This window comes from Lipophrys pholis, assembly GCF_963383615.2.
Source record: "Lipophrys pholis genome assembly, chromosome: 6".
Taxonomy (NCBI): domain Eukaryota; kingdom Metazoa; phylum Chordata; class Actinopteri; order Blenniiformes; family Blenniidae; genus Lipophrys; species Lipophrys pholis.
The window spans coordinates 29,004,753-29,025,323 of NC_137629.1; the positions used below are offsets into that span (position 1 = coordinate 29,004,753).

General features: G+C 41.3%; 2 protein-coding genes across 4 annotated transcripts; both read right to left on the reverse strand.

Moving 5' to 3' along the window:
• Positions 1-1,075: 1,075 nt before the first annotated feature.
• Positions 1,076-9,588, reverse strand: rab41 (RAB41, member RAS oncogene family). Of its 2 annotated transcripts, none has more exons than XM_080465874.1 (8): positions 9,396-9,588; positions 8,233-8,291; positions 7,302-7,355; positions 6,002-6,107; positions 5,593-5,704; positions 5,011-5,104; positions 3,129-3,195; positions 1,076-2,445 (listed from the first exon to the last, which is right to left on the reverse strand). In XM_080465874.1, the coding sequence occupies exons 1-8, from the start codon at positions 9,472-9,474 to the stop codon at positions 2,381-2,383; spliced, it is 636 nt and encodes a 211-aa protein (XP_080322000.1). In that variant the 5' UTR covers positions 9,475-9,588; the 3' UTR covers positions 1,076-2,380. The 2 variants fall into 2 exon arrangements, with proteins under 2 accessions (XP_080322000.1, XP_080321999.1); XM_080465873.1 differs by lacking the exon at positions 6,002-6,107 and adding an exon at positions 6,597-6,702 and having other exon boundaries at positions 9,396-9,583.
• Positions 9,589-11,101: 1,513 nt separating this feature from the next.
• arr3b (arrestin 3b, retinal (X-arrestin)) lies at positions 11,102-16,051 on the reverse strand. 2 transcript variants are annotated; one of them, XM_080465237.1, is made up of 17 exons: positions 15,982-16,051; positions 15,626-15,649; positions 14,805-14,835; positions 14,578-14,638; positions 14,443-14,487; positions 14,147-14,340; positions 13,974-14,033; positions 13,812-13,888; positions 13,569-13,704; positions 13,402-13,486; positions 13,201-13,273; positions 12,791-12,928; positions 12,556-12,633; positions 12,425-12,448; positions 12,282-12,335; positions 11,980-12,004; positions 11,102-11,545 (listed from the first exon to the last, which is right to left on the reverse strand). In XM_080465237.1, exons 2-16 carry the CDS (start codon positions 15,631-15,633, stop codon positions 11,992-11,994), a joined length of 1,077 nt encoding a protein of 358 aa, XP_080321363.1. In that variant the 5' UTR covers positions 15,634-15,649; positions 15,982-16,051; the 3' UTR covers positions 11,102-11,545; positions 11,980-11,991. The 2 variants fall into 2 exon arrangements, with proteins under 2 accessions (XP_080321363.1, XP_080321362.1); XM_080465236.1 differs by lacking the exon at positions 11,980-12,004 and having other exon boundaries at positions 11,104-11,545.
• Positions 16,052-20,571: the final 4,520 nt, after the last annotated feature.

Below are 20,571 nucleotides of genomic sequence, written 5' to 3' on the forward strand. Positions count from 1 at the left end.
ACCCTGAGCTGCACTGATTTAGAGAACATATAGATTTTTTTTTATTCAACCACCGTAAAAATCTGTATTTTCTTACAGCAGGGATTATAATCCCTTTATAGACACTTTCATTTTTAATAAAGCAGGTTGGAAAGTCTTGACCTACATATTAGATAATATTAAATTCTAACACGACGGTGTCACTTCCAATGCTTTCATGTGAGAAATAGTTTCTATAATCCAGCAACAGAAGGGTCGGAGGGTAGTTAGTATATCAAAATAAAATGTTTTTCAATCAATTCAAACTTTAACTAAAAACCTCTTATTTACTGTATAAATTCCAGAAGCGGTTTTTTTTTTTTTAGGGCTTATGGTCTAAAAATAAAACTTTACTAAACAAACTTTAGGGGCAATCCGATGTGATGAATGTTGTGTGACTGAAAGATATACGTGCGTAAAAACAGATGAAAGCCGTTACGTTTTGGTGAAATATCTTTATTTTGTTCCATGTGATAGGCCTACACTTGTGTTTCATTAACTCTCCTTTTTATACATATGATAGTAATAGTACATTATTCACACAAACGTTGCTAAACACGAGTAGACATCATATTTCAAATGGACAGACACAATTCAGAAGAGCACAAAGCCGAGTATTTAGTCAGTGACGAGTATTAGAAGAGCTGCTCATGTTAAAATGATGATTCGTGATGCATTTAAATACTTAAAATGTTCAGATCCGTTTTAAAACGCTGACATGTCCAAAAAACAAGCGACAGCAAATGACCAGTGTCTTTTGTTGTGCTATGGCTAGTTAGTCGGTTTGTGTATGTGTGTTTGTGTGTGTGTGTGTGTGGAGAAGGTGCAGCTGTAAACCGAGCTAATGACTACACAGGAGAAAACATCACCGGGCCTAAATGTCGCCTTTAGGTGGAGCCGCAGCAGACACGCAAACAATAAATAAAATAAACTTTAGACATGCCTGTCAGCGTCTACTTTTGGTCAAGCGAATGTTGTTTGTGTGTCCCGAGTTACAAAATAAATAAATGCATAAAAACCAACAGTCCCACGCAGGCAATAGCAGTACAGCAACTAACTTCTCTGCGGTTTTTTTTTTTTTTGTTTTGCTCACAGCAAGGGTGTTAGTAAAGCATTAGCTGTATCTGAGGACGTCTATCTACCAGCATCTACAAAACAACTAGTGAAGCCATGAACCGGTCAGCAGGCTTCGTCCGTATTATTATTATTTTTTTTTACAATATTGTGGCTTGATTCAGTGCACAACGTCGGTGAACAAACAAGCAAGGCATCTGTGTTCTTATCCATAGAAATCCTGAATGGTGAGCATGCTGCATGGCCAACACAACACAAACTGTCGATGAGGCGGGCTCGTCAGGTCGCCGTGGCGACCAAAGTGACAACTCTGCATCTATGTGGAAAAACTCAACACTGGCTTTTTTATTATTATTATTTTTTTTTCTTTCTTTCTTTCTTTCTCTCTCTCCTCCTCATCAGTCGTCTCGTACACGAGGGCTGGTTAGTAGCTGAAATCTCCTCCTCAGACATGTTAGTACGCGTGAAGCTAATTTAACATCAGAAAGACAGTTGCGATAGTTAAAATGCACACAAAGCCATTTCTAGTGAATTTGAGATCTACCCTCCCCCCTCCTGCAGCATTTTTAAAGATGTTCTGAGATCATTTGAATTAACATGGCTGTATTTAAAAATGTAAATAAATAGTTCCACTGGTCCCATGAAACATGTTGATTTTAAGGTTGAAGTGGTATTATGACGATTAGCAATGGCGTGAATTCACTGATATTATCCTGCGTCTACTTCCTCAAAATAAGACAAAAGTACAAATTATAAAACCCCAAAAACAAATAAACAATTGGTGAGAGATACAATAGTTCCAGGCAAAGTTTCCATTAGAAATATAAAGTGAAAAAAAAAAAAAATGGGCAGAAAACTCAACCTCACAGAGTCGTTTAAATAATCCCAAGCAAGTTTTACTTTACAACAACAGTAACAGCACTAAGATTCAGAACTGTGCAAGAACTCAAGAGCGGTTAGCTAAGTCAGTCTGCAGTCCTATATAATGCCATGCAACTGTAAGAAAATCTGAACATATCGTTTAACTTATTCCTTATTTTAAATGTTTACTTTTGAACCCCCCCCCCCAGATAATCTGTTTCAATACAGTAATGCACATCCACACGGTTACTCTGAAAAGTCACTGAGTTGAGAAGGTGGGGTGGGGTGGGGGGGGGGGGGGGGGGTGGGGGGACAAAAAGACAGGTCCTCCGTTCCCGCTGGCGGCCTGCCAAGGGCGGAGAAAGTGGCCACTGAGAGACAAGCTGTTGGTGGGGAGGAGGCAGCCCGGGTGTGGGGGTGAGGTGTACTAGCAGGAGCAGCTGCTCTCGGTCACAGTCATCTCTGGCTGCTTCTCCAGTTTGATGTCGATCACTGAGAGAAAGTTGGTTAAGGGAGAATGAATTGCAGTTTTCACTTCACTATTTCCTGCGCCGCCGTCTTAACAGTCATGACTTCGCTGAAGGTTCAGTTATCCTGCGTGCACACGAGCAAACAAACAGATATTCAGCGTTGATGACCTTTACTCTCTCATGCATCCAATGTGTTGGAATGAGGGTTTGGAAATGAATCCAACAGACGGTACCGCCCTAAATGAACATAGTGGCCAAACACAAGAGCTCTTGTCTGACAAGGCCATGGCAGAGGAGGTAGTACCTATTTGCTTCTGATCACAACACTGCCCCTCCCGGCTCCGGACACAAACTTGACCTTTGTGACGACAGTCTGAACCGTCATGTTGCATTTTATTAAAATTCTACATCACTGAACTGAGACGGGCCTCACAATTCTGTGCTGGACGCCGTGAGACACTCATTTAACCAAAACAGTGAAACTCTGGAGCCACAAAAGGCGTCAGCAGAATAAAAGCTCTGGCGATTTTCCACCTCTTCTTCTCTTTATTTGATCAGCCTGAAAGCTGCGATTCCACAGCAACTTCAATACGTGTCGACAAAAATTGGACGTAGCTTTACCGTTCGTCTCAGTGCAGCTAGAAGACGTTCATTAACGGCTCGATGGTGATGTAGACAAATGTGTTCCACAACTAAAAAGGATACTGTCCTCTTTGCTTTTCTCCGGTGTGCTATCCATCCCAGGCAACGCTGCAGCGACACGTCGGAACAGCTACGGCAGAAAGTGAGAGGAATTAAACAGTCACACACAAGTTTTACTTAAGTATAAAGCAGTCAAACAGAGGACGGATGATGGGACCGCAAACGTGCGTTACGGTCGGAAAACTTATTTTGCCGACATGTAAAACTCTTTCTGGAAATTCGACTGACAAGACCGTCGTCATTCGTCCATCAAAAAGTACTTTAAACAGCAGAACAATAACTTTTCATGTTTAGATTACAGCTTAGTCCTTTAACTCTCAGCAACATCAGTCAAACACTGATGTATGATAAAATAACTAGTTTTAGTTTAAATCATCACATCACCCAGCCAGTCTGTCTGAGGACAGCAAGAGATCACGTCCGTCACAGTAACAGGCGAGAATGTAACTGAAAAGTAAAATTTTCTTGTTTGTTCATTTCTGCATTGATCAAAGTATAATTCAATATTTCAGTTCATAATGTGAACTTGGGCCTCATGACGGGTTACGGGGGTTTTTCGGGCACAAAATATTTGAGACCAACTGGAGACTTTAAAACTAAAATGAAGAAATATTTACAGTAAATCTAAAATATACATAACCTCACTGTTTGAGAGCCACTTGTTCATAAAGGGTCCTATGAGCTCCACGGTTCAGAAAAGGGTAGAAACTCCTAAAAATGGACCATAAATGAGGAAGTAAAACACTGAAAACATCACTGTATGAATAACAGCAGGATTTTTTTTTTCTCTCCATAGTGGCTTAACCAGACGGACAGCAAAACAGTGTGTTGACGTCAAGTGATCTCGTGTGAGTCGCTTGTTTAGAAGAGCAGCTGGCGCTTGCTCGGTTTGTAAAAAATAAAATAAAAATAAACAGCCACAAAAATATCCTTCATGTAGCTCAAGCCACCAAAAAAAAAATGCCTGGTTGAGAGCAGAAAAACATTCAATTATGAATAATAATTGAACATGTCGGTAGGTTGAGAGCCGTCATGCATAAAGTCCCCCGGGAAACACTTTTGTTGTTTATAGAAAATGTTTGCAGGAGTAGAAGCAGAGCAGATACAGGAGCGAGAAACCAGACAAAAAACCTCTGAATCAAAAAGTGTGAGGTGGAAGCTCATGAGCAGCTGCATCATGAGGGTTTTTTAAATATTCTGCCCCCTGGTGTCCAAAATATGAGAAAATCCTCAGTATTCTGCCGTCCAGCTCAACTCCACTGCAAACTAAGACTTTAAAAACAACTTCTACTGATGCTTTTGCAGTATATTTAGTGAGAAGCCACGAGGACGAAGGGAGACAGGATTGGAGGGTGGATGAGCCGAGCTGCCCTGAGAAAACAGAGTCGCTACCTGTTTGACATTGTAGCCAGTCTTTGCGCTGGTTTCAATGAACATGACATTCAGTTCCTTAGCTCTCTGCTCGCCCTCCTCCGTGGTGATCTGTCTGCTCCAGTAAAAGCAGAAAGGGATGGACGAACAGACAGATATGGAAAGAGACATCGTGGGAAAAAAAAAAAAAAAAAGGCAGGCAAAGAGAGGAAGGGGGAAATGGAGAAAGGGAGAAACAAAGAGCTCAACACAGAATCGTTTTGGTTAAAAAGAGAGGTTAGTTTATCACACAGACGGACGGAGACAGGTTGACAAAAGGAGAGAAGCTGCTGTGCCAAGTTAAGACGAAGCAGCAGGAAATATTGACTCCACAGCTTCCCCATTCACTCAACAGCCACACTGATTTATGTAAAGAACGAACGTGACCCGGGTGTTACAGGTAGACCTCCCTGACCTACGGGCCGCGCTGGAAACAAGACGTCAGTGTTAAAACCCGCTGTCGCTGAACACCAACCTGTTTGACGTTATAGCCAGCCTTGGCACTGGTCTCTATGTACATCACATTGAGCTCACGAGCTTTCCTCTCTGCCGCCTCAACAGAAACTTGCCTGCCGTGGTCCCGGGAAGGGTGGGGGGGTTGTGGGTGATGGGGGTGGCGGTGGGGTGGAGCATGGTGTGGAGGGAAAGCACAAAAACAAAACAAAAAAATAAACAAAAATTGAAAATGACATGAGGAGAACATATCAGGAAGGGGACCAAACAAAAAAAAAGTAAGATGAAGGAAACAAATGCAGAATAGAAATGTGATCAAATCATAAGATGAGATTTATAAAGAAAAATCCATAAATAACTAATAAAAAAAAAGAGGCTGGAGTATGCAACATACCAAGGAATGATTAAAGTCAAAACTGGATGAGATGCTCTCAAGGGAAGAAAAAGTGGGACTCCAGGCTTTGGCAGTTTATAAACTAAATGACTTAAAGCTAAACGTCTTGTACAAGTGATGATTGCAGTTCATTTACCGGTATTTGTCACAGAGAATTATAACAAAATCCTTATTATTATGGTCTTTCACACTCATCACACAACCATGTACCTTTTATCGGCTAAGTCTGTTTTGTTCCCCACGAGCATGATAATCACGTCGCTCCCTCTCTCTGTTCTAACATCATCAATCCACTTTGAGGTTTGCTGGAATGAATTAAGATCTGCAAACAAAAAAGCACAAGGTTACTGTACAAATCAGCCATGGCGCGTCCCAAAAATCCACGAAACAGGTTGTTCTATTAGCTACAGTTAAGTGAGCACCGGCCGGTGTTACTCTTCATGAAAGAAGGCAGAAGATCTCATGTCAAATCACAGCTTTTAGTCAGAAAGCAGATCCAGAAAAGATGCTCCAAGACAGAAATACTAATAGAGAACTTGAAGGTTATTAGCAGAGCAGACCGTTTTCTATGCATCGCTCTAATCCCCTACACAAAGGTTAGTGTACAGCCCTGACTCACTGGTGATGTCATAAACAACCACAGCAATGGTAGAGTCACGGATGTAGCTGGGAATTAGGCTACGAAAACGCTCCTGTCCAGCAGTGTCCCAGAGCTGGAGCCGGACCTGAGGATTGGGAGGTGGGAGAAGGAGAGGACAAAGAGATGGAGATAAAGGGAGGCAGAGGGAGAACAAGGAACACAGAGAATAGGACAGACAAAAAAAGAACTGCAAAGCCAAGCAGCAAAAGGTGAAAATGGATTTTGATGGGAGGAACGGGGACAATCATTCCAATGCAGAAAGCTCAGAGATGCAAGTCAAACGTGAGAAAGGAGACCCTGCTGAATCGTTATTAAGGCAAAGACTGTGTGCCCATGAAGTGACATCGGGAGATCCTGTTATTCTTTCCATCAGCCTCAAGATGTAACAGCATGTACGTAGCACAGATCCCCCCCCCCGGACACTGCCCAATAAATGCCTCGCAGCTGATGCAAACAGGCTGGAATACTCTCATTTATCCCGTCCAATGTGGTTAGTCCGGCTAGTAAATGCTCGATTTTCTCCTCCACACACTGAGTGAAGGACAAGGAGGAGAGGCAAAGCCATGATACCTACTGGCTATGTCATAAACCACCACAGCGGCGGCTGAGTCGCGGATGTAACTGGGGATGAGGCTGCGGAAACGCTCCTGTCCGGCTGTGTCCCAGAGCTGCAGCCGAATCTGTGGCCAGCCGCGAAATCAATGTGGGCAAAGGAAGGAGGGAATGTGGAGGAAGAGGAGGAGGAGGATGGGGAGGGGGTGGGCATGTCATGATCCAGCCAGGGGATGGAAGGAAAACAAAACTTTGAAATGGTAACGGCAACTAAAACTTGATCACAAAATTCAACAAAATGAAGAGCAAAATCTAATATAAGCTAAAAACACAAATAATGAGCCCGTTTACATGAACGCAAAAATCTGATAACTGGGAAGAATCAGATGGTTGGAATTACAAGATCTGATGTTCACATCTTCGAAAAACTTCAGTCTATTATCAGATTTCCACTTTCCATTATTCAAAACATCTTGTTTGTTTCCTCAACAGGAGTTATGGTCTTAACAGTAGCACCGTTAAAGTAATCTTGTGCTGTTTGGCATTATTATACTGTTTACTTCAACTCCAGAAATGGCTAATGAGCAGATTTTAATGTGCGTGTAAACGGGCTCAACATGAAACAATGAAAGGAAAATAAATGATGGCAGCTACATAAACAGCAGCTTTTCTTGCACTTTACTAATGAGAGTGATGAGAATAGTAAAATAAAGTATGCAGGACTTACCGTGCGGTCTTCTAAGTACATGGTTTTTGACAAAAAGTCAATACCAATTGTTGCCTGCAAGACAATCATGGCAATTACACTTTTTTTTTTTTGCAGTAAATTGACTAAAGAAATGCAAAAAAACAACTATATAAAACAGCACTGCTGTAACATATCTTAACTATAATCAAGCTTGTATTAAGGTCAGTTCAGGAACACAATTAACATATCTGAATCATAGGAACATGTATAAACATGTTCTCCTGTTAATATCAATACAACACAGAAATACGTCATGTGATATGTACTATTTTATACAATTATAGTATCACTGAAAACCTGGAGTCATGATACACTCTCACTACGTTATTGGAACTGGAATATCTGGATTTGATACAGAGCAAAAATGTTATTCATACACATGCTTAACAGGTTTAATGCTATTGTTCATGTGCTGCAGGGTTCTGTCGTGAATGCCATTCAGATGTTGGGTGTACAAAACAGGGTTGATTACTTTTTTAAGTAGTACATAAGACTACTCCAGCTTAAGGCGGCTGAAAGAAAATTCATATGTTCCCATTGAGTACTGTAGATTCATTCTGTTTACAGCAGGAATGTCAAACACATTTTAGTTCAGGGGACACATACCCAGTTTCATCTTGAATGGGCTGGACAGGTAAAATAGTGCCACAATAACCTTTAAAGTTTTTCTTTGTTGTGGTGCAGAGTAAATATGAATTAAAATTTGATATTTCTATAAAATAGAAAACTACTACAACAGACACCTTCTGGTGCAAAATACAGTGAAATAGCCAATATTACCACCTCGCTTGGTGGGGCGGAATTGGAGCGTCTTGCGGGCCAGTTTTGGCCCCCTGACCTTATGTTTGACACCCCGATTCACAGTGTGCTGATCTGCACATCCTTTCGGAGCTGTGATTTGTGCGTTTACCTGGTAAGTATTGTCGAAACTGTCATACATAAACCTGGTGATCAGTGAAGTCTTCCCAACTGTACAAACAAACAGAAACAAACAAATAGTTCAGTACGGGTTTTCTTTTCTTTTTCCTCTTAAAGTTTGATGGAGTCGATCAAACCCCAAACCTGTCCTACAATTGCACAGTGTGGTAAAGTCCTGGACGTGTCTGACATGAGGACAGAGTGCCTCATTGACATCACACAGTGAGTAACCTGCTGAGCTCTGATGCAGTGTGGACCCAGGAACCCACACGCTGAGCTGGCACTATGGGTGGAGTCACAAGATGTGGCGAAATCAACACCGACCGACTCCCGATTCTCGATGCAAGACGGTCGCTGTCGTGACTGTGCATCCGACCACCCCTTTTAAAATGCTCCTGCCAGAGGAGGCAAGCTGGGTGGAGTGGTGAGAGAGGAGAGGGCCGCCCGGTCTCTGAATCACCGGCCGACGTGGCTCTGCAGGATGCTGCCGCAGGAAGCTAACGGCTCAAGTTAAGCACAGTGTCCCCCGACAAATAACGACAGAGCAACGTCATTGCCCAAAATTAGCCTTTTTGTTTGGAATGCAGCGATTTGTAGCTTGCGCGGAATAAAAAAAGGCTTAATGCATCGAATGAGCGTCAATGACAGTGAGAGTGTAGTGACGCTAGCTCAAAGTAATGTGCTCGCGACGCTACAAGGATCGTGATGATGAGGAGGATGATGATGATGCATCGCCCACCAGCACCCAGAATAGCTCCGTCACGCACTGCTTTGAATGAGAAACAAGGTAATCTGGGAATAATTCTCAGATGTGACGGACTCCTGTGGATGATTTGGCCCCTGCAACGTTATGCAGACCGAGGTGTGTAGCTAGCTTAGCCGGCGGCGGCTACTCAATGACATCATCACTTGCGTGAAATATTAGAAAGCCTAAAGTCATTTATTTTCCATTTACTTTCACTCACTATCCACAATAGAATGTTAAAATTCCGCTTCGCTTCAACGCCGTTCAATCCCGGCCGCTTTATAACTTCCCCCACAAACGTCCACTCGCTCGCTAGGCTACTAAGCTAACGTGACCACTTCTTGTAACATTTCCACACAAACGAGCGTTAAGAAAAACAGCCGCTGTCGGGCTCGCCGTGCCCAGCTTACCGCTCTGCTCGCCCAGAAACACGAGCTTGAACTTTCGTAGAGGGTTGCCAAACTCTCCGCCGCCTGTCGTGGTTGACATTTTGACCAGGAATAAAAAAGGGCTAACTAGCCTACCGTGCTAATGATGTGATGTCTAGACCGGAGCGGACTCTGCGCGAGCAGCGAGCGAGCCGCCTATTGTTTTCTCCAGCTTGAGCGGTGAAAAAGCGACACCCAGCGGCGGCCGCGCGAAGCACACGGTGAGCACAACGCCTCTCGCACAGCTGTGAGGGGGTGAGGTACAGTGCGGGTACTGGCTCCTGGAGGGAGAAAACATTTAAACGAAAACCCGCAATTAAAACAAGTCTCCGATCCAATAAAAGTTTAAATAAGACGTAAGAATGTAATCCAGTTCTGTGTTGGTGGGATGGTTTATTACTGCAAGCTGCAGCTCTTAAAAGAATTACATTTAAATGAATTATTTTTCCTATTTTTGCACTTTGCTACTAAGCAGTGAACCAGATAGTAGATTAAATAGAGTTGAATTCAATGCTTTTTTTCCTCATCTTATCGTTTTTAGGCTGCATTTTATATTTATCTCAGGGAAAAGAGGTCTCTGGTATATTTCAAGTCGCTTCCAACATTACCACGCAAGACAGTAAAATAGTGTCACTGTTATCTTGTTTTTTATATTATTGTTATTGTTTTTAATATTTCTGGTTATTGTTCATATTGATTTGCTAATCATTTATCATAGTACACTTGCTGTTGCAACAATGCAAATTTCCCCATTGTGGGACAAATCTTGTCTTGTCTTGTCTTGTCTTGTCTTGTCTTGTCTTGTCTATAACTAAAACATACATGGGAAGCTACTTATTACTTCTTTTGTATGTTTGCAAAAGTGAAACATTCCTGTATGGCAGGAACCTGGTGATACACCAGTACAGAACGGCTGTGATTCTCCAGCTCTAAAATGACTTTGCATCAAAAAAATGACATGATTCTGTTTTGCAAATCAACGTATGAACCCCAGAAAACCTTCATCTGTCCACACAACTCAATCCATTCATCTTTCACACTTCTTTATCCACTTCTGGACATGATCCCAGATGACTGCGTGTAAAGGAAACGGTACACCCTGGACAGATCAGAAAAAACTCATTATTCACACTTATGGGTATTGTTTATGGTCATCAAGTTGACCTCAAATCGATGTTTCCAGACTTCAAACCCCGGGGAGAATACATAAACTCTGTAGAGACAAGCTACAAACCACTAAACCCCCGAATGACCCTAAAGCCAACACTGCAAAGAAAAAAAAATCATATTTATCAATTTATATTATACTATACTATACTATACTATACTTTTCTCAGAACTGCTTCAGGGTCAGATGTAATGTGTGTGGGTTCCTTTCAGGAAAAAAAAACAACTTGAGTAAAAGAAACAGGAGAAGCAGATGGACAGTGGTTTGCGATGTGAGTCACCATCTTGGGACAAATTGGGAAGCTGAAAGCCGCATCAATGTGTACAAAAAAATACAAAATTATATAGTGCCAAAAGCTGTATGATGGATCGGCGAAGAGACGGTTGCATTAGAAATGATGACGTGTGACTCATCAAAACAGATGATCGGTTAACCGATTTGTTTATGTGATGCGGCATCAAATACGATTCAGACAAAATGAAAAGATGCAACATGAAAATATTGAAAGAAACAAAGACAGCTGAGTATTAGAAGGGAATTAGTGTTTATTTATCTCGTTTGTCTACACAGAGTGACACAAAATGTGTGTTTTGGTGACGTTCAGTTGATTGCTGCACTGTGATTCCTCATTGCTCTAGTGACACAACAACACAAAGTAAAAATGGATTAAACTGTGCAGAAAGGTCTTCTCTCTCGTCTATGGGACAGTTTCTTTGACACATATAATGTTATGATGCCATTTAGAGAAATGTCACAGAGAGTTTGGACTCTTGCAGTGCTCCAGTTCCTGTAGTGACTTAGAATAAACATGCACACATATTGAGAAAATAAGACCACTGTAATAACTCTATGACACTTTGTGCTTTTCTTCATGAGTTCCTTAATGTTCAGTGATCTTCACCAGAGAGGTCATGCGTCTTCCTGGTTGTCTCATCCCTCCATGGCGTCAATTTTGATGTCGGCCCTGCACATGGGAGTGGGAAAACAGCCCAGATTGTGATCCGGTTGCACAGCAAAGGTAACATACTTAAAATGTTCCTTTAAATTGATAAAAACAAACAAGCATGAAATTGTGACTAAAACAAGCCACGATGACCACTACGTTTTTCTTTGCACAATATGGGTGATATACCTTTGATACTGCACAATATCCCATATTTGCAAGCATGCTGCTTTTTGATGCGACTGGGCACAAAGCAAACCGGTGTACTCATTCAAGGGCCGTGACTTCAATGCTTAAATGAAAAGCCGTAATTGCGCGTAATTAATAATGACATTTGTCTATATTGATCAAATAGTTATGGACTTGTTCAAATATATGTTTTTTCCTCTTTAAAAGACAGAAGCCCTTGAAGGAGTGAACCTGAGAAAAGCTGACTGAAAGTGAGTTGACCTCACCTGATTAGGCATTTATTCCAACTTGCTGTGGTTTTGTAAAAGCCACAATTGCACATGGAGAGAAATATACGCAGCATGTCAGAAGCATCGCACACACACACACAGAAAATTACAAGGCTTACTATAAAGTCTATCATTAACTCATACTTACACTTCTGCTCCACGTGGGGCATTGGCGTGCAATTAATGGGCAACAAGGGAGGACATGGCATAAGAGATCATCAATTATAGATCATGCACCAAAAAAAAAAAGTGATGAATCTCAGGAGGCTTTTCTGGCAGAATGACATGAATCACTGCACTCACCTGCAGGTTTTGGGGACATCAGAGTCAGAGGAAGCTCCACGGTGACATCGCTGGAATAAAAGAAAAAGTTTATAGATTAGAATGAGAAATCTTTGTATTGTTCTCACAAAAATCACAATAAAGCAAAATTGATATTTACCTTCCTGTGAGGCCGCCCAGCAGGCTTTGGAGTGGGAAAAAAAAAAAAAAGCTCCATTAATTAGCCGTTTCGTCATTAAACATTTAAGCATAAAAAATTATTTTTTATTATTATTATCAGTGAAGGCTTACCCGCCACTGGACACCAACAGATTGACCTTGACTTTGTAGGAAACAATGATTCCCTGCATCTCCTTATCTCCTTGACTCCTGTGAGGACAAGAATAGTTTACCTTTCATACAGGAGGATTTGTCTTAAGATCCCATAAGTGGATGACACAATGCGTAGTCGCATCACTGCCACCCAGTAAGAGGATGAAACTCCTCCAGCCGAACGCTAAGCCCCTGGGGGGGGGGGCTGTCTTACAGAGTCGTGGACGCGAGGTGGGTGTCCTCGTCTTTTAGCCGCCCGTCCACGGCGAGACCTCGCTTCTCCTTGTTGCTGGCCAGCAGTGGGGTGAAGTCGTAGGACTTCGCAAATGTAGAGTTGGCATTCACCGTCTCTCTGTGGTGGAAAACACCCATGAATAAACCATAGAGTAAAATAGAAATAATAATAAACCAAACGTCAAATGGAAGGAAAGACAGTTTTTGCATCAATAGTTGTACAAAAAAAAAAAACCCCTCTAAAGATATTGAGGTATGTAGACATACTTTAAAGGCTGGCATTTACAGGATGTATTTTGCCATATTGTGCACTTTCTAAATCAAATGAATTGAGATGGAGGAGGATCTGGTCCTGCTAGTCAGACTCGGTTGAAGCAGGGGAAGCCTTACCCGTACTCTATGGAGAAGACGTCCTTGACGTAAGTGTCAGATGAATAGAGGGCCACGTTTGTTACCTGTTCAACTAAGAGCAGAAAAATAGCCCATGTTAGGAGAGGCGTCTGAAACGTCTAACTATATTACCAACGTGTCGAGTCTTTTCATGGGAATACAATAAAAAAAAATAAAAAAAAAGATTTATTTAATTTTTACCTGAAACTTTGATTTTCTTTACAGTCTTGTTGGTTTCGTTGTTGATTTTTACGTCGATTTTGATCGGATCTCCATGGTAATAAATCTGAAAATAGAAATAATGTATTTTAGCTCAATTAGTGGTAATAAGTAATACTACTACTCCCATTTTGGAGGCATCTGTTTACCTCCTTTTCCATTGAGGCCTCCAGATGAACTGGTTTGTCAGTCATCATGAACTGCTTGGATACGTCAGCCTTGGGTCCCGCTTTGTTGTTTGCAGGCGCAAACTGTATTTTCCGGATCATCAGACGGCATGTATCCCTAAAGAAAGGAAAACAAATAATAAAAAAGAAGTGTGATTTAAGAATCAGTTAAGTGAAAATGTACACGAGAGAGTGACAAGAAAGTTTGGGACCAGCCACACGTACTTCTTTTCAATGACTTCGTCTGCGTTGTCCATGTTGTTGGCAATGTATGCTTTCACCTCGAAGTCCACACCACAAGCCTGCAGCACAGCAACATGCAGCTAACTGAGCGTTTGTCCAGCATTTATTGTAAAGTGAAAATGTGAAGAGGCATCGTTATAATACCTTGCCAGAGTCATTTGGGCCTGGCTGTAAGGAGACTGAGCATGGGAGATCTGTTGGCATCTAAAACATAATAACAAAACCACAAAAAAATCAAAACACAAGAAACATTAATGAGAAATAAACTGATAGAGTTGGTTTGATGTTACATAAACACTGAGATTAGATTTCCTCACCTGGAAGGAGAAGGGGAATCCTTGCTCTCCAACTTTCTTCATGAGAGATTCTTGCATTGGCGTTTTCGCTGCATTATCCCCTGTTGACGGATACACCTGGATGCGCTTTATCCAAATGTCTCTCCTGAAGGACAGCCCAATGACGTCCAGGTCATCACTTCCATAGCGGAAGGCACAAGCAAGGTAGATAAACACTACATTGGGGGAAACAAAAAAAAAAAAAGTCAGTTTGTGCTGCTTAAACTCTGGAGTTCATGTTGTTTTCTTTGGCTTGACGGTGTGTTAAACAACACTACCTTTTCTGCCTTCGAGCCCAGAGGAGTCCACTTTCACTACTCCATCTGTAAATAATCGAAAATATCAGTCGACTAACAGTCTCATATACCTCTGAAACTCACATGCATTCACATTGTAAGAGCTGTACCACGCACCGACTACTTCCACTGAATCCACATTGTCCACAAAGTCTCTTTTCCCCAAGTAGAGGGCAATCTGAAGGGGAAAAAAAAAAACAGAAACGAGGAAAACGGTTACTCCTCCGCTAAGGTTACAAGAAGTTGGAAGCTATTTTGGGCAGTTGGAAGACTAACATACAAATTGCACTCCTCCCTAAGCCAAAGGGGAGCCCTATAATGAGTATATTGCAGAGGCCACTTACATGTCCGTTCCCACTGGTCTTCTTGAATACCCTGAAAGGACAGAACAGAGGAAACGGCGCAATTAATTCGCAATTGTTCCACATTTCAAATAACAGTGTCTCATGAAGCATTTCAAGTCTGTAATTCTGGACCAAGTCCGAACAGAAAAATTCCCCCATAATGTATTTCCTTTTAAATGTCTTTTTTCATGCACACAGTTGTCATATACCGTGTTTATGTACACCCACTCTAAAACATGCCACAGATACCTGACATGAGTTTAACCATAACCATGTATAAAATAATAAAAGCAAAATCTTTTATCAGTATGCTTTATGGCTGATACACACTATATGTGTCATATGTCAAAAGCATAAGTGTCCTTTGCAAATGGCAAACACAAGGAAGTAATCCTCAATGATGTTTGCTAAGTAATCCTGTTAAAACCTTTCCTTAATCGTTTAACCCCGTCTTTTGAGATCAGATTCACACAATCCATGGAGGATTTATTTGGAAAACAATGTGTGTTAACAGTGGACGACTGAAGACGTCACTGACATGTTGAGTTCTCATTACATTACATTTTATTTCTATTAAATAAATCAAGTAAGAACAACAAAATTATAATAAAAGAAATTACGTTCTATTAAAATCAGGAACAGACAACCTTTTAAAGAGGATTCAGTCATTGTTGTAGCCAAAATAAATACCTTTGCTAAATAATCTGCTGTGTTTTTTTTTTTACGTTACACAGACGGAATGACATATTTAAACCATTTCAGTCTGAACCATTGAATGACTCAGGATTGTCCCTGTGGTAGCAAACAGTTGGTATACTCACTTGGACATGATGTAGTGTTAGAGTCTGCAAATAAAACAAAAAGAAAATTAGCTGCTGCTATTATTTGGGGTTCAATTGTATTTTTCAGATTATTTTTTTAAAATTAAAAACTCCACTGGTTCGCCATGAAAGCTAAGCCATCATTATTTCCTCAGTCACTTCCGAGGAGTACCTGATGGACTTATTGAATTCGGAAGGAACAAAGAACCCTTTCTCAAACTTTGAATAATTAAATCTTATTAATAGAAAAGTGAAAATGTACAGGTTGTAATATGGAACAAGCACTGACAATAAATGCTGGTTTATCTGTATCATCATTCCAAAATGTTGGTCAGTAAGAGAATGGGCTCACTCACGGTTTTCCTCAGTCGCGTCGGTGAGTCGTCTCCGCTGTCGCTCTAGTCACTGCTGATGGTGAGAGTGAGTGCCAATCTTTGCGTCCTGTTGGCTTTTATACCTTGACCTACCAACCTTCAGAACCTCCCCTCCGCTTAACCCATCCTGAAGGGAAGGTTTTTTTTTTTTTTTTTCTTCCCTCTCCAGAAAATCTGATTAATTCCTTATTTAACGCTCCTGTTTTTGACCCCCAGCACTGGTAAAAATAATCCTCTGTCTGTGACTTCAAAATAATAAGCTCAGAAATGTAAGCGGGTCCAGTTCAAAGGTTAGGACGGGCTTCAGAAACAAACCCTAGCCCATGTTCAGAACAGATTTTTGTGACTTGGACACTTGTTTAAGATCACATTTTATCCATGTGTGGAAAAGCAGTTATGACAGGAGGTTACAGATTCATGCTTCTTTATAAAAGAAACCCAGACAAATGCTTAAGGATTGTGTTAACTTTCTGTATTTATATAAGTAAATGTCCAAAGCCAGGTTTGAAAAAAAATAAATAAAAAAGTCTTCCTATCTTCATATTTATTGATTTGTATATCTTCATATTGTATGTTACCGAGAGGCTTAAATTTTCATTTTAAGTTATCCAGACGACATCAATGGTACAAAACAACAGGCTATTAAGCAAGCGTCTTATCAAGACTGAGCAAAAGAATGAGGAGTAGCAACATGATGTTAATGTGCCTCCACTTTCCTATATCGCCACTTGGAGAAAAAAAACCCAACAAAACACCCTGGCCTTGAGATCTTCACGGGAAATGTACACAATGCTGCAGTCTGGCATTGGAGATTTCACAGTCCATGATTACAAAACCTGGTTCACTATTGATTTGTTTTGCTTGTGTCTCTTTTGACAACCTGTTCAATGGAAAGTTTGGAATAGTTGGATGCATTCAACCCTGGCCGGGATCGTCTTCTGGATGGACTGCTCGAATGTTCAAGGATGTCCTTTCTTATAGCTTAGACTTGAGTAGAGTGGCATTAGCTGGATTTTAGTTGTTTGGGTAGCTGTGTGCGACAGATGGCTCCTCTAGCAAGCCTCGCACAATCTGTGCACATGGAAGGTTTACAGAAAGCTAAGTAACCTGCTGACTTACCACAGTGGAAGCAACAAGGTTTTAAAATTAGCACCAGTGTGACTACAAAACCATTTTCCCAATTAGTTGTGCTGTTTATGGTCATCTGGCTCTCGTCGTGGCTGATTTATGACGAGTGTTCGGCCCTTTTGGGACAGAAAAAGCTGACACGAACTGAAGCAGAAATGGGAAAAGCTTCACGGGGGATTTTCTCACTTACTCAGCCAAGAGTAATTGATTGATTAATGAGGGAGCTGGATGATTGGTTTTATGGAGGGATTGTCACACCTTGGCAGGCTACTGCATTGAAAGAGATCCGTGGAGGTGTCGGCTGGCCTCCGTTCACCTGTCATATAGTGCCAAGGTTTGAGATCTTCTTAAAGCTGCACTCGCAGGTGTCACATCTCCCACACGACCATCCGTCAGGTGTTTAAGCTCTTAAATGTGGTTAAAGCTCGCCTGATAAATCCACAAGGCACCTCCACATAAAATTGAAAGTTGAACATATTTGCTAAATTGCATTATTTGTTAGTGTTCTATCACCTGCTTATGTCCATGCAATGGAATCATGACAGACTCCTGAGGACTGGAACACACACTCTTTTGCAAACGAGCAGGTGTGATAAAGACTTCTTAAATAAAACTATTGTTTTAGTTTTTTGGAAAGGTAGCTTGATGTGGGAGCAGTGGCTTCTCCATGTGCAACTCGAGGCTCTTATGTAACACCTCATAACTAACACACCTTTTCATGCCCTTTTGTTAACAGACGTTCTGAAGAAAACTGCAGCTCTAAGCCATCAGTCTAACACATCATATACTTAATACGTAATAGAGATATGTGTGTCGCATCGTATGCTCATCTGAGTTTTTCAGGTGTTTAAGCATGAACTCACTCATCTTACATAACAGTCTCTGCATGATGAACCGTCTGTCTCGAGATTTCTTTTTCCTGTTTTGGCCGTGCTCGTCCACATACAGTCACGTAAGCCCCTTACTGCTAAGCCGGTGCTGTTAAAAGCAAGTGCTTTATATAGGAAGTCAATATTGTCCCTGTGGTATTAGTCTGCCACTTCTTGACAACATGCTCTTCTTCTGTGCGTTGCTAATTTCAGGCAGGGATGTAGTGCATGACTGCAGATGCTTGAGCCTATTAGCGTTGCCCCTAACCAATAGTGAACAGTGCGAAGTGCTGTCAGTGTAACCTTCAACCACGATTTATGGGTCTACGGTGCTCAAGCCAACATCACCGACGGCAATTATGAGTGTAGTGAAAACACAGTGTGCATGAACTCAGACTAAATGTTAAGCAGCTGCAGCCATGTTACCTAATTGTCTTCCATCATTCATGCTCTGCAGCTCCCTCGTGACCTTTGCCCGCGTTGTATTTTTAGCATCTGCTGCACACCGGCTTAACTCCACCGATGCTGTTGTTGGTGCCGCTGCTGCCATCAGTTGGAAAAGAAGGTTATGAGCACATGGTTTCCCCCATCCAGACCGAGAACTCACTCACCACCCATTTCTAATTGATGATGTGGCTTTTGTGACGACCGTGTGGTTATATTTAAGAAGAAAATCTGACAAGTAGGCACACAGTCAGCTGCACCCTTGGCTGGCGGTTCTCAACTTTATTTCTTTGTAGGCCCTCGTATTGGCTCGAAGAAAGGCTTCGGCTTCCATATAGCACCATTTTGTTTTTTTGTCTCAATCCGATTTTTTGGAAGTTACATTTTCTCCTTTGCTCACACAATCATTGAACCACTCACACACCAATGACCATGGGAGGTGTAATGGAAGTCCAGTGTTTTGTTCAAAGGACACTTTGATATGTGATTTGGTTAAGATGGCGGATTGTTTCACCAACATTGAGGCACCCCATTAATGTTTTCATAAGCAAATTCTAATTTTGAAAACCTCTGAGCAAAAAAAGGCTCTGGTGAACTCCATGTTTTGAACCACCTGAATTATCCTTTTTTTTTTTTTTTTAGTAATGAAGGTAAACACTAAAAATGTTTTGAAGATTTGTTGGGGGAAAAAATAGAGTGAAGGGATGCTTAAAATACGAGTTGTGAGTGAGGGGGGATACAGTGTTCCTGCTACATTTCGGGTCCCACAGTTTTAGATAAACAACAATTTTCCACCTTCATGGCCTTACTGATTAGTGGACCCTAGTGCAGGCCACACACTATTAAAAAAACAACAATCACAATTGTTTCTATAAGCTGTTTTTCAACTGTTATCATGTCTAAATTTTTCGACAGTCAGTGAAAAAAGAAGTCATACCTTGGTGTGCAGGTAAAAATAGCTCATCTGCATTGACTGATTGCTCTCTGAAACATATGAACTTTTGTTATATAATCAAGGCCTCACTTTGATTACATAATGCAGGGTAATATATTCATGAAGAAATGGTGTGTTATCAGCCAAAGTAAAGCTCTTTCAGCATCTCTGTCCTTCATGGCAGGGGGATCTGTGAGTCAAGTTAAACGAAACAACGTTAATTAAATGCAAGAGCTGATCTGACTGCCGGCTTGGAAAATCAAAGCGCGGAGCAGATTCTGAGAGAACATCTTTCTTTCTCTGTCTGTCTCTGTGTCCTCTCCCATTCATGTGTTGCATAAGCAGAACATTTGGTAGATCTGGAGAGAGTATCAGACACGACAGGATCCGAGTCAGCATCACATAACAACTGCTGTTTCTCAGAACTATAACTGGATAAAGGAAACCTCTACAGAGAGGAGGTTTTAGATAGATATATGGTGTTTTTTTTGTTTTTTTTGAGGCCATGATTGGTGGGTTCGGGCCGGGGGGGGGGGGGGGGGGGGGGTGGGGGGTCATATCAGAGACCACTGTTTTGGCCTTGTTAATATATTTTCCAATATATTTTTCTCTCACCACATATCAGTAAATGTCCCCATTTCCTACTAAAGATGACCCATTTCTGTATCCTGTGGCATTGTTGCTCTGTGGGCTGGTTTCTACAACCAGTCAGATGTTTGCCAACACATTTCAGGCTCATGGTCTCAGAACAGTGAATCACTGTTATATGTGATCATCAGCATCTCACTCTGGCAAAAACATGATGCTGATATTTTTAGGTCCTCGCTGCTGCCTCTGCACTGATATCTGTTATCCATAAAGGGTGAATCCCTTTATGACCTTGCCACATGTTTTTTTTGTTTGTTTGTTTGTTTGTTCTAACAAAGAAATATCTCCTCAAATAGTGTATGGAATGGATTAAATGAACATGGGCGTTTAGTTTTTTTCAGATATGGAATGCTATTGAATTCAGTGATGAATTGAACTCTCATTTTCCATCAGCAGGATGATGGAAATAGTTGGAGTGAATCACGTACTGGAGAGATTACGTAACGTGTGACACATTCATGCCCTTCTTGAATTAAAAGTGTTGTAACTTTGGTGATTACATTTTCATCTTGGGTCCCATTTGATTAACATAATTCAGTAAATGTTCAC